Source organism: Lissotriton vulgaris, chromosome 2_1 (assembly GCF_964263255.1).
Source record: "Lissotriton vulgaris chromosome 2_1, aLisVul1.2, whole genome shotgun sequence".
NCBI lineage: Eukaryota > Metazoa > Chordata > Amphibia > Caudata > Salamandridae > Lissotriton > Lissotriton vulgaris.
The window spans coordinates 1,414,273,711-1,414,286,053 of NC_141687.1; the positions used below are offsets into that span (position 1 = coordinate 1,414,273,711).

The 12,343-nt window shown below is 44.0% G+C and overlaps 1 protein-coding gene across 5 annotated transcripts in view; it reads left to right on the forward strand.

Annotated features, from left to right (window-relative positions):
• The window catches only part of DIXDC1 (DIX domain containing 1), a 493,171-nt gene that overhangs the window by 466,106 nt on the left and 14,722 nt on the right, over nucleotides 1-12,343 (forward strand). For 3 of the 5 annotated variants that reach the window (XM_086957178.1, XM_086957181.1, XM_086957180.1), the window contains 3 exons: nucleotides 579-662; nucleotides 1,504-1,665; nucleotides 10,688-10,754. In XM_086957178.1, coding sequence (XP_086813304.1) covers nucleotides 579-662; nucleotides 1,504-1,665; nucleotides 10,688-10,754 — 313 coding nt within the window. The remainder of the gene's footprint in view (nucleotides 1-578; nucleotides 663-1,503; nucleotides 1,666-10,687; nucleotides 10,755-12,343) is intronic. The other 2 variants (XM_086957179.1, XM_086957183.1) reach the window with 1 other exon arrangement.

The following is a 12,343-nucleotide window of genomic DNA, read 5'->3' on the forward strand; positions in this document are numbered from 1 at the left end:
ATCTGCAGCATGCCGTACGTAACCTCGAGATCCCATAAAAGTGGGTAGAAAGGGGACTTGTTTGCCACCTGGGCAAGTTGGAAATGCAAATTAAGTACTGGCACTTCATTCCAGCATGGTGGGGGTTGACAGGCTAGTGGGGTTCCACCATTCAATTGTTGGTTTTACTTTGCCCCATCTAATTATTTGAGGCCTAGAGGCAGATGGGAGGACCTTGGGAGAGTGGTGAATTGAGGCTGCTGTCTCCTTCCAAGGCCTCAAGTATGCCCTGATGGCCATTTATCATGCTATGATGACTTCCCTGAGCATCAAGAACTGTAATCACTCATAAGTAAGGATTCACCAAGCATAAAGCATTATACATACAACCGAAATTATGTCCTATAAATCGCAATTAGTTGTAACCCTTCTCTTTACATTGCTTCATATGTTTTTTTCTATTTTCTTGCATTCTCAGAAGTCATCCACATTTCAAATGCAGTGCTTGACGTCTTTTATTATGACATTGCTGTGGTCATTTTGTCCAAGGGGCTCTTCTCTAATTTTTGCTACCACCTGTGATCTTCTTTTCACAACAGGTTGTTGTCTACAACAGTCACTCCACACACAGCAATGGCATCCTTCGTAAAGCACCAGCCGCTGGCTCCACCGCTCCGAAGGTTGTGAGTAATCTCTTGCCATGCACCCCAATGATGTGTATGTCAGGCCATGTTTACAACTGTTGTGCATAGTAGCTGTTCCTTTGCTCAGCCACCACCTTTGCTAAGGGCAACAGCTCATATAAGAAATGTATCGAAGAGACCACAGATCGTGCCTGTGTATTTGGGCTTCAAGCCTGTGAGGCATGCTGTATTCAAGTAGGGACTTGAAGCTCTGCCTATATTTTTTATTGGCATGTGTCATTGTCCACTGTAAACTGTGGCTATTCATTGGTCAATAGGCTTAGTAGTCCCTCCTTAGTACTGCCTTGTCTTATTTTGTAACCTCCCATGGCAACACCCCGTGTTACATTGATTATTACTCAGTAGACTTTAATTAAAGTCTATGAGTACTATTTTCTCAAATAGGTTTGTCCTGCCTGCTGTTGCAGGCAGGATACTATCTCCTAATGCTTTAAAACATTTTTTATAACATGGGCGTTGTCATTTGCAATGCAATAGGTCTCGCATTTGTGAGAGTTTAAGCTATTGGCATTGTAAATAGCAATGCCTTATAGTTATCTGTTATAAAATCAACACATAAATAAAAGGCATTGTCATTTACAATGTCAATAGTTCAAACTCTTAAATGCGAAACATACTTCATTGCAAATGCTTGTTACTGAAAGAGTTATTTTTTTATTTTATATAGAATTTAGATTTTATGCATCATATGTATGAGATGGAGTCGTTCTGTCAAGTTCCTACAGTGACTAGTCTGAGACGCAATCTATACATAAATATTATTTGCTAACTGCTCTTCAATGGTGTAGGCTAACAGTGTCATTGTCTCTATGCTTTGTAGATTAATGACCTGCAGTTGGTACGGGACTCCCTCCGCAGCCTTCGCAACGGACTTAGTGGCCAGGACCCACAGCATCACACCATTGACAGCCTAGAGCAAGGCATCGCCAGTCTAATGGAGAGGCTGCATGCCATCGAGGCACAGAGAAGGCAAGACAAACGGGTGAGTGGGATAGGAGCCAAGAGTTGGAAAGGAGCCTGTGACCTTCTAGAAAGAGCTAGAGAGTAATACTATTTTGCCTCAAAATTCCCGGACCAAGTCATGGTTTGACCGTACCAATTCAAAATTCAAAATTACCAGGTAGTGGACTGAAAACACCAATTCATGCTTTCAATTTTCCAATTCAAGGTCTGAATACTCCATTTCTATGCCAGTGGGATCAGTTCAGGAATCGCATACTCCAATTCCGGGTCTGAATGCTCCATTTAATGGCACACCTTTCTTGTCAGAATGGCACATTTCTGTGTCTGAATGTTTCATGGTCTGAGTGCAGCAGTTAAAGGTATGAGGACACTAAAGCATCGTTTACATTCTCCAGGTTGTAGTCTAATGTTCCGATTCAGACTTTTAGTGCACCGATTTAAATGTGAGTATACCAGTCCATGGATTGGATGCAAATATTTAGGGCCTTAATGCACAAATTCAAAGTTTGAATGAACCAGTACAAAGTTTAAGTGCTCCAGATTACGATCAGAGCTTGACATTTTGAGGTCAAAGTACCAATACTGGGCTGAATATGGATATGAGGTGAAGTTTAAGCTTCAATTCAATAATTTCATAGATTGCATTGTGGAATGAGTTATTCGTTGCTTTTAATGACAAATGCATTTGGCGTCTATTCATTGGACCAAAAGTGTTTTTGAGCTATTTAATCATGTGACGCTGTGATGCTGCTGACGGCCTAGGCCCATAGTGTGGATCTGCTGGTTTCTGCACTTATGTTCTATGTGGTCCAGTTAAGCACTGTAATCTCTCAGTCTAAACCCTGCATCTAAAACCAAGACTAGTTAGTGGTTCCCACTTCTTTTTTTATTAATTAATTAAAGTGCGATTAATGCATCAAGTTTTCAAAGGGTAAAATGTGCAGCACGTAAGCTACCAACTCAAAATTTGGGTTATATGTTAAGTGCTCAACAAAGCACATTCTGCATATGTCTAATCCTTTGTAAATACCGCAAACTTTAATCCTTTCAGGTAATATCTAAATGTACACTGCTCCCCCATGCTGCTCTCATACCACAGCTGTGGCTCTACCCACTTTTGCACACCCAATGAAAATGTGTGTTTTTGATGGAGACTTCTAGTTGCAGATTCCTCACATTTTGAAAATTACCAAGGTGTCAGACTGGATCCAGAATCTTTTCAACAGTACCTCTGCTGGCCGGAAGCCTTTCACCTCCACACTGAAACTGTTCCACTCTGGAAATAGTGTGTGGGGCCTACATAGGCACTACTCCCACTCGCTGGCATCAGTTCCTTTCTTTTCACGCCACCAGATATGGATCTGGAACTCTCTCTCGTCTATGAGACGCTTACCTCGATAGTGCCTCTTACATTTCTTATGGTGTGCTGGGTATGTCATCCGCTAAAACATGTTTCACACCCTGCAGGGACTTAATGCAAACAAATGTCTGTGACAGATCCCCCATCAAGTGTGCCTTTGGTCGAGCCACAACTACAAAGTCTGCAGTGACTGTGCATTAATGAACCTAAAGGTCATCTAGGAAACCGAGGCAACATTTTACTTCGCCAAGCTTAAGAAGTCTCAGTGATGGGACCATTCTGAGTCCCGCTCCACGTCCAAGGCTCATTCTCAGTCCTGTTCCTTGAGTCGACGGAGCCACTCCAGAGGTCGGTCTTTGTCATGCTTCAAGTCCTCGGATAAGTGTACAAACATACGTTGAAGCAGTATTCTGCTCTCTAACGCTGCTTGCATTTACTCCCAAAGCCTGCTGATTTTGAGGCTGATCCAACAGCTGTACCCGCATAACCCAAGTTTCTGAGGCCTTCAGCCATGCCACATCAGAACTAAGAGTTCTGCACAACCATGCTCCAGCTCTTTGATCTTTGCAGACTTCCTCTGGACCCCAAGGAGACGAGAGGCCTTCCACCTGGGATACCGCAGGCATGTTTGATTTCAGCACCAGCTGGGCGTTCCGCATTTCTCCTGCCTCCAACTCTGCTGCCGGCCCCATGACCCCCACCAGTACCGGGCACATCATTGTCAATGCCGACTTAACCACCTGAAGAAGTGGCCCAGTTTGTCCTCTCTGATGCAGAGTCTACACCAGTCCAACCTCGACTGACATGGCGCCTGAGTTGCCACTTCCCCCACTTGAATTAAAACAGGCTCAACAGCACTCTTTGAATTTTCTTTTGGGACTGATTCAGATAGCTACTGTGAACCGGGTGATATGTTCACTCAGCCCTACTAAAAAGACAACTGGTATAAGGACTTACAGGAGGCTAGGGACCTCAACACCTCCCTCAAGATGGGTCTTTTCTCTGCCTCACATGAATCCAACTCCTACGCTATAGTGATTCGTAGAGTAGCCGAAGTAGTTGACATCCAGCTCCCCACCTTGGAGTTGAAAACGAATGCCCTTACAAAAGCCGTCCACCTGGGGCAAACATCTTCTGAGCACCTTCTTTCCTTCTTCCCTTCAATGAGTTGCTGACGATTACCTTATTGGGGGCTTGGGCCAAACCTTTCTCTGGCCTCCCAGTCAGTAGAAAAATTTGCCAGATGCATTCACCATGCTCCTGGCGACCCGGCTTTTCCTTCACAGCACCCCACACCAGAAAGACTTACACCAGCTGCTCTAATCCAACAAGGGAATCTGAGTGGAAACATTCAGCAAATGTATCTTTTCTTCTTCCAGCTTGGCCCTTCAATCTGTTAACTTCAGCTGTTTGTTTGGATGCTACTCACATGCCTTTTGGGATACAGTAACACAAGTTCTCCCTGGTATACCTGAAGACCTTCACCCTGTCCTCGCTCAGGCAATTCAAGATGGTTGTGATGCTGCCCAGTTCACAATTTGTTGAGGCTTGGCCACCACCGATTCCATCTAGTGGGCAATAGGCACCAGTGTTGCCATTCTCCGCCATGCATGGCTGCAACCAACTGTGTTTAGAAGCAATGTCCAGTCCTCCTTGATGGACATGTCCTTTGGTCGGATTTGACTGTTCAGGGCAAAGCGGGTTCCGCTCTCGAAGACTTTAAGGAGAGCAGGGTTAGCTCTGACTCTCTGGGCATTTCGTCCCCACCTACCTAACGGCAACAGTTCCCCTGTTACTTTTGAGGCTTTGGCCAAGGTGTCCCTTACCAACAACCTAGCCAGCTCTCTTAGAGAACCCAGCAGTTTTGTGATAGAGGCCATGGTGCTCACCGCACCTCAACCAATATCAGCATGCTGCCCAGCCTACCTCAACCCCTGCAGCCCCATCTGCTAACCCTTTTTAGCGTGCCCTTAAAGGGACACAGCCACCCAGTGGGAAGCAGAATCCATGATTAGTACCGGGCTGGCAAGTGATCTCGTTGGACAGATTGGTCCTACAGATTGTTCACAAGGGATATGCAATACCCTTTCTCACTCTCCACAATTCATTCCATCATCCCCTCAGCAACTGACTTAGGATCATCCCTTCACTTTGCAGCAGGAAGTGCAAGCTCTTTTGGCCAAAGGGGATCGTGAGCGGGTACCAGGCCCAGAAGTAGGATGTGGTTGATATTCCTGCTACTTTCTGGTGCCCATGAAGGATGGATTTCTTTGGCATACTCTAGATCCATAGCCTCTTGATGCCTTCCTCTGGAAGGAGAAATTCAAAATACTCACCCTGGCCCAGGTCATGTCTGCCCTAAACCCTAGAGACTGGATAGTAGCATTTGACCTGCAGGATGTGGAATTTCCATATTCACATCCTGCCGGCCCATTGACACTACTTGCGGTTCGTTGTGGGAGAGGAGCATTTTCAGTCCGCTGTGCTCCCCTTTGGTGTCACCAGCCCCTCACGGGTGTTCACAAAAGTGACAGTGATGGTGGTGACAGCACACCTTCAGAGATCAGGAGTGCCAGTCTTCCCTTAACTTGATGACTGGCTGTTAAAGGCGTGCTTGCCCAATGCTGTCGTCAACCACCTCCAGACTATGGCGACCCTCTGGTCATCTTTGAGGTTTACTAGCAATGTGCCCATCCCAATCTTTAAGCTTCTGTCCTTGATTTCAATGAGATTGACTGCGAAGCTGCTGGGACTGATGAGTCCTGCATTCTGCTGGTCAAGCATGCCAGGTGGCATATACGGGCTCTGCAGTGGGATCTGAAGTCCCAAGGGAACCTCTCTAACTGAATTCAGATTTCAGAGGAGACTGCAACAGGTCTGAAGTGGCAATTATTTGACCACAACTGGGTCAGTGACAGACCCGCCTCTTTCCCCACCCCACTAAACACCAGACAAACGCTCACCCAGGCTTTTATCAAAAGTTGACTAGATTACAGAAATGCCCTCTACGTCAGAATCCCAGCCCATGACCTACTCAGACTCCAGTCCACCCAGAATGCCGCTGCCAGACTGATCCTGAACATTCTGCTAAATAACCACACCTCAACACTCCACTGGCCCCCAGTCCAGGAAGTATGCAACTTTGAGCTACTCACCCACACCTACACAGCTCTACACAACACCGGTCCAGCTTACCTCAATCACCGTTTCAACTTCTACCGACTAACAAGACACCTTTGATCTGTGTCCCAGGCAAGAGCACACCTCCCTTGTATCAAGAAGACCAGAAGTGGAGGACGCTCCTTCTCATACCTCACAGCAGAGACTTGGAATGACCTCCAGGAACACCTCAGAACCTTCCTCTTCCTCATGGGCTTCCGGAAGAACCTAAAGACAATTTGTTTCCAGACGAAACAGGCATGATCTCCTCCTCCCCCCTCAGGCCTAGCAGGTGCTTACAAACAACACCACCACTATGTGGTACTGTAACAAACAGGGCGGGGTGGGGAACAGACCCTGTGCCAGGAAGCCCTGCACCTCTGGAAATGGCTGGACCACCAAGGGATTTTCCTGACATTGAACTACCTGGCATTGAATGCCAGAGCGGATGAGCTCAGCCGTTGACACTTAACCTCTTGGCTGCTAATGACAAGGGTAACTCGTCATGGACTTTCCATTGATTTCAATGGAAATTATATGAGACCACTAATAATGTCTTAGCACTGAAGGTGTTAAGGGATAATGAATAGGAGCTACACCCAGAGCTAGTGAAGGTCTTTTCACCACCATCAAGAACATGCAGTGTCACTGCATCTGTATATGGGAGTTTCCAAGGCATTTTTCGCTCTAAAACATGTCCCTCCTCTTGTGGAAATCAAGGCACCTATGTATGCCTTTCCGCCAATATCAATCCTGCCTTGAGTTCTCGAGAAGATCGGGACAGACTGGGTCAAAGTAAGCCTAGTGGCTCCGGATTAGGCACAGAGAGTTTGGTATCCAGAACTCCTGGGCTTGAGCATAAATCCTTTGATCATACTACCCCTCCAGGAGGACTTTCAGCAACAGAACAGGGTTTTTCAACCGGGTCTTCGCAATCTCCAACATAATGCTTTGAGATTGTGCAGCAACACCTGAACCTTCCTTCCTCAGAGCTGCCCTTTGCAGCTCCTTACTACCAAGACTGTGTTCCTCATTGCCATCACTTTGGCATGGCTTGTAAGGGAGCTTCAGGTGCTTTGTGTCAATCCACCATACACTTCCTTCTTCTCAGACAAACTGGTTCTGTGGACACAGGCATCCTTCCAGCCAAAAGATGTGATGTTGCTCCACTTCAGTCAACCCATTGCCCACTGTGCGTTATATGCTGCACCTCACCCATCTAAGGATAAGTAGAGACTACATTGCTTGGACACCAACAGAGTGCTGAGCTTCTACATAGATCATACCAAAGATCACCAGGTGGACAATCAGCACTTTAAGGGATTCTGTGGAGCCAGAAAAGGCAAGGCAGCACGGAAGAGAACAATTTCTCACTGGATCATGCTATGCATTAAGATTTGCTACACACTGGCCAGAAAACTGTCTACAGAAGGACTGAGTGATCATTCTACCAGGGTCAAAGCTGCTATGACTGGATTGGCATCTGATGCCCCTACCCTATACATTTTCCAGGCTGCCACATTGGCGCTACTGGCATTATTGCCTCGACAGATATGTTCCCGGGAGGGGCATTTTGCCCATTCGGTCCTGCAGGGCTTTCTGGTTTGAGTCCATGCATATACCCACCTCCAAATAGGTATTACTATGGCATCTATTCAAAAGGTGAGGAATCTGCAGCTAGGAGACTATCGGAACAGGTTACTTACCTTCGGTAACGCTCTTTCTGGTAGAGAGGCTATTTAGCGGCAGATTCCTAACTGACCCACCCATCCATCTCATTCTATGATTGGACTTACCATTTAATAAAATCCCAAGTTTGAAATCTGCACACTATCTACCTATTTGCTTTTGGGGCTCTGCATCTGGGGGCGCAGACCGCCACAAAAGCAACTGACCAGAGTCATTTCCGGAGAGTAACAACATCAGTACAGAGCTGCAAGACACCACCTTCCGGCATGCAAAGGTTCTACTGCTAGGTTTCCTCATCTAGTCAGCCACCAGGAGAATAATTAAAAGCAAAAGGGTGAGGAATCTGCAGCTCGATAGAGCCTCTACCAGAAAACGTGTTACTGAAGAGAAGTTACTTGTACATTTATAGCCGACGCGTTGAGTGTCCAACCCAATGGTTACTGTCTGTCTTAAGCCTGAGAAGAGCTCTGTCAATCTGCCACTCTGTGGTGTTTTATTCTCAGGATATACCTATTTTGAGTCCTTTCCAGTTTTATTTTTTTAAAGAAAACAGGCCATTGCATGATGAGGAAAGGAAAAAGTGCCTTCAAGGGAATTTATTTTCTATATGTTCAGTAATTCAAATTGGTTATAGAAGGATACATCAATAGTCCTTATTATGAATCAATCCAATACTATTTGACTCGAAATTCAATATAGATACTTTGTTTCATTAAAACACAACATATAAACAAAGACACAAGGTGTATTAGAAAAATAGTTTTATCAAAAATTCATTGAGATAAGTGACTTCATATACAGATAAATAAACAAATAGGGTTTAGGACTGTGGGTACATGTATAAGTAAATTACTACGTGACTCAACAGAACCTAAAAAACACCTATCCCACACCACATTGAATAAAACAAAGATAGGGATAAGATGTACTGTCGACGATTCGGTTTCCTAAGAGTCAATTGTAGAAACCATCCTCAGGACTGCTGTCAATTATAATCTGTATAGAGGTATTGTAATCTGTGTGGAATGCTCCTGCACCTTCGTCACATGAAATACGTTTAACGAATTACACTTGATTAAAATTGAGATGTATCTTTGTTGATTAACTGTGAGTCGTTATCTTGACTCAAAGTTCGAAATCAATCAATCCGGAATGTATGTGAAGTCGTGTCTAATCTTCACATATGTGAAACGTAGGGCGATGGTCTAGTTAAGATGGGGTGCATTCTTTGTTACAGCCAAAGTGAACATAGAGACAGCGAATTCGTCTCATATAAGAAGGATTGTTTTTGAGGCAGACACTCGCCAATCCTGTATCAGTAATCTAATTTCTGATGTCTGTGTCGCAGAGTCAAGCAGCGTGTAGTCGACTACACGCTGCTTGACTCTGCGACACAGACAATAATGCAGGAGCATTCCACACAGATTACAATACCTCTATACAGATTATAATTGACAGCAGTCCTGAGGATGGTTTCTACAATTGACTCTTAGGAAACCGAAACGTCGACAGTACATCTTATCCCTATCTTTGTTTTATTCAATGTGGTGTGGGATAGGTGTTTTTTAGGTTCTGTTGAGTCATGTAGTAATTTACTTATACATGTACCCACAGTCCTAAACCCTATTTGTTTATTTATCTGTATATGAAGTCACTTATCTCAATGAATTTTTGATAAAACTATTTTTCTAATACACCTTGTGTCTTTGTTTATATGTTGTGTTTTAATGAAACAAAGTATCTATATTGAATTTCGAGTCAAATAGTATTGGATTGATTCATAATAAGGACTATTGATTTATCCTTCTATAACCAATTTAAATTACTGAACATATAGAAAATAAATTCCCTTGAAGGCACTTTTACCTTTCCATTTCAATTACCCAAGCCCTCAAGGGTTGCTCACTTTTTGTAAATCATTGCATGATGAGGCAACAATTCTAATGGGAAAAGCATAAAAAACAATATTACAATCACCAGAGTGCAAAGTAATGTGGGCTCAAAGTCCAAGTCTGGCTGATGGTGTTGCACTGCGCAGCGTAGAGTGTGACAGCCTCAGTCCTCCCTTGTATGCAACCAACCCTCCCTTTTCAAGGTCTTTATCAGTGCATCAGGTTTTTGTACAATGAGGTTCAACACTGGTCTAAAAGGCCCAGATCCACCCCGTTGAACATGATCACCAGTGACGATATGAATGATTCCCGTCAAATCCACTGTATGAAAACCTAACCCAAAACCTGGCGTGAGTCAAACCTGGAAAACCCTGATTTACGCAGTGCCTTTTAGGTAGCAGGTTGGCATTGCAAATTTGCACTGAGGTGGAGATGGAGGAGGATGCTGGAACTCGATTACGGGGGGGCGTTGTCTTGCAATGAAATATTAAGCATGCATTTATTTTATAACAGTGCTCAAAAGAACAAAGGATAGTGTTGGGCTGTATCTTAATAATGCTAAAATCTCTTATTGCCCTGCTGAGGGTCAGTTCCATAACATACAGATACACAACATGTTTAAGTCTCAAAGGGAGCAGGGGAACTCAAAACACATGTATATAAAAAAAGACATACACACACACAACATACACAAAAACACACATTCTACCAGCCCTGCAAGGGTTGCCCCGGATCACCTACTTGTGCTCTGTCTACAGCAGCCTGCTTGTAGACCCTGCTCATTTCGCATCAAACAAACCTAAAGGGACCACGAAGGGAGACAGGAAAAGAAAACAAGAGGTGAACTATGTGCTTGGTGTTTGCCCGAAGGGACTGGCAGAGTGGCAAGGCATGCCCACAGAAATTGCTTGTTATTTCAATGAGATCTCCTTGTTTCTTAGGCTCGTGCCAGATCACCTGGAAACAGGACAGCAAGCGAATACAGAGACTCATGGCCTCCAAACTCAAGTAAGTATTTTCGAAGTTACGAATCACTGTGTAAAACGCCGTGCGTGCCATCGAGTGGTGTTTGAAGCATATTGTGCAGGCAATAGAGGATTTAAATGTTGAAAAATGCTCAGTGGCACAGAGGTGTAAATTTTCTGAACTGTAAGTTTCTTGTGATGCTTCTGATATCCAAATGAAAAGTGTTCAATGGGTATGCAAGTTTGTGCTTAAATATTTGCTTCTGAATCTTATGAGGTTGTGGATCCATAAAGGAACCTTTTCAGACAAAAAAGGCTTCTTCAAGGGGTATACTGCAGACAGTAATTTGTATCAGATGCATGGAGCCAGCCATGAAAAACACCCTCCCTGTAGATATAATCTGGGCAAGTTGAATGGGCAAGTTGAATTTTAACAAATGAACTTTCAAGACCATAGACTGTCTTCTGTGGGGGGAATCCAGTGGCTGAACATATTTAAGCATTGAGGACATTGGGTATCTATCATCAGGGTCCCCATCTACCATTTGAAACCGAAGTAAGCATTTTGAGATTCGACTTTTAATGGCACAAGTTACATTCCTGACAAACATATTTTTTTCTTTACATACCCTAAGGTCCTCGAAACAAGTTAAGGGGCAAATTTGGATCCCTGTGCAAACAAAAAATTGAGCAGGATCGGATTTACAAGTTATGTTATAATGATCACACTCTCGAGATTTCCACTGATAAATTACAGCAGATCAAACCTGATGAAATGTATTGGGGAGTAAAGGACCAGAAAAAGGCAGAACGATTCTGCATTTTTTAGGCCGCATTTCCTTGGTGAAAACTCAGAGTAGGAGATGTTTACCATCTGTAGTAACTTCCTCACCTTGGGTTACGGGATATACCCCACCCTATTCCTACAAACGTGTAGTGAGAGCCCCAAGGGCTTGGAGTTAAACCTCTTAAGCCATTGGCTTCTTTTGCCCAGGATTCTTTAGCCACTGGCTTGAGACATTGTCAATCACATCTTGAATCACCCCACAGGCATATTTTTGTCTCACCCTTTATTCTAGTGGCTGCTTAAAGGTATCCTTCCACTTCCATTGGAACGAACAAGGGACTATTTTACATTAACTTTGTTCTTTCACATTTAATTCTTTATCTCATCCATGCACTGTATACACAAAGCAATATTCGTTTTATGTGTTTTGTAATGCAGCAGGCATTTTTATTGCTTTTGTCAGCACACAATTGTGAGCATAAAGTCTATTGGCTTTGCCAGTGATTGTTTGAAATGTGATTGTGCTCCAGATTATGAAACCAGGAGGGCTGTTTTGATCGTTTATACTAAGGTTACCTGTAAACATGCATAAGCCACGCTGCACAGAATACAGTCTCTGTTATACAAGAACTCTGCAAAAAACACTCTTGCTGTCCTCTTTGGTTCACAGCTTGCCTTGTGCAGCACACAATGTGTGCTGCTATTCACTGATTAACGCATAATGCTCTATTTTATGAACATGGCATATGGGACTTTCTTCTGGTGCATCTTTCAATGACCGTATACCCGCCAGGCCACCAGTGCATATAAGAAATAAATACCCTCATTTCTACAATCTACTGAAA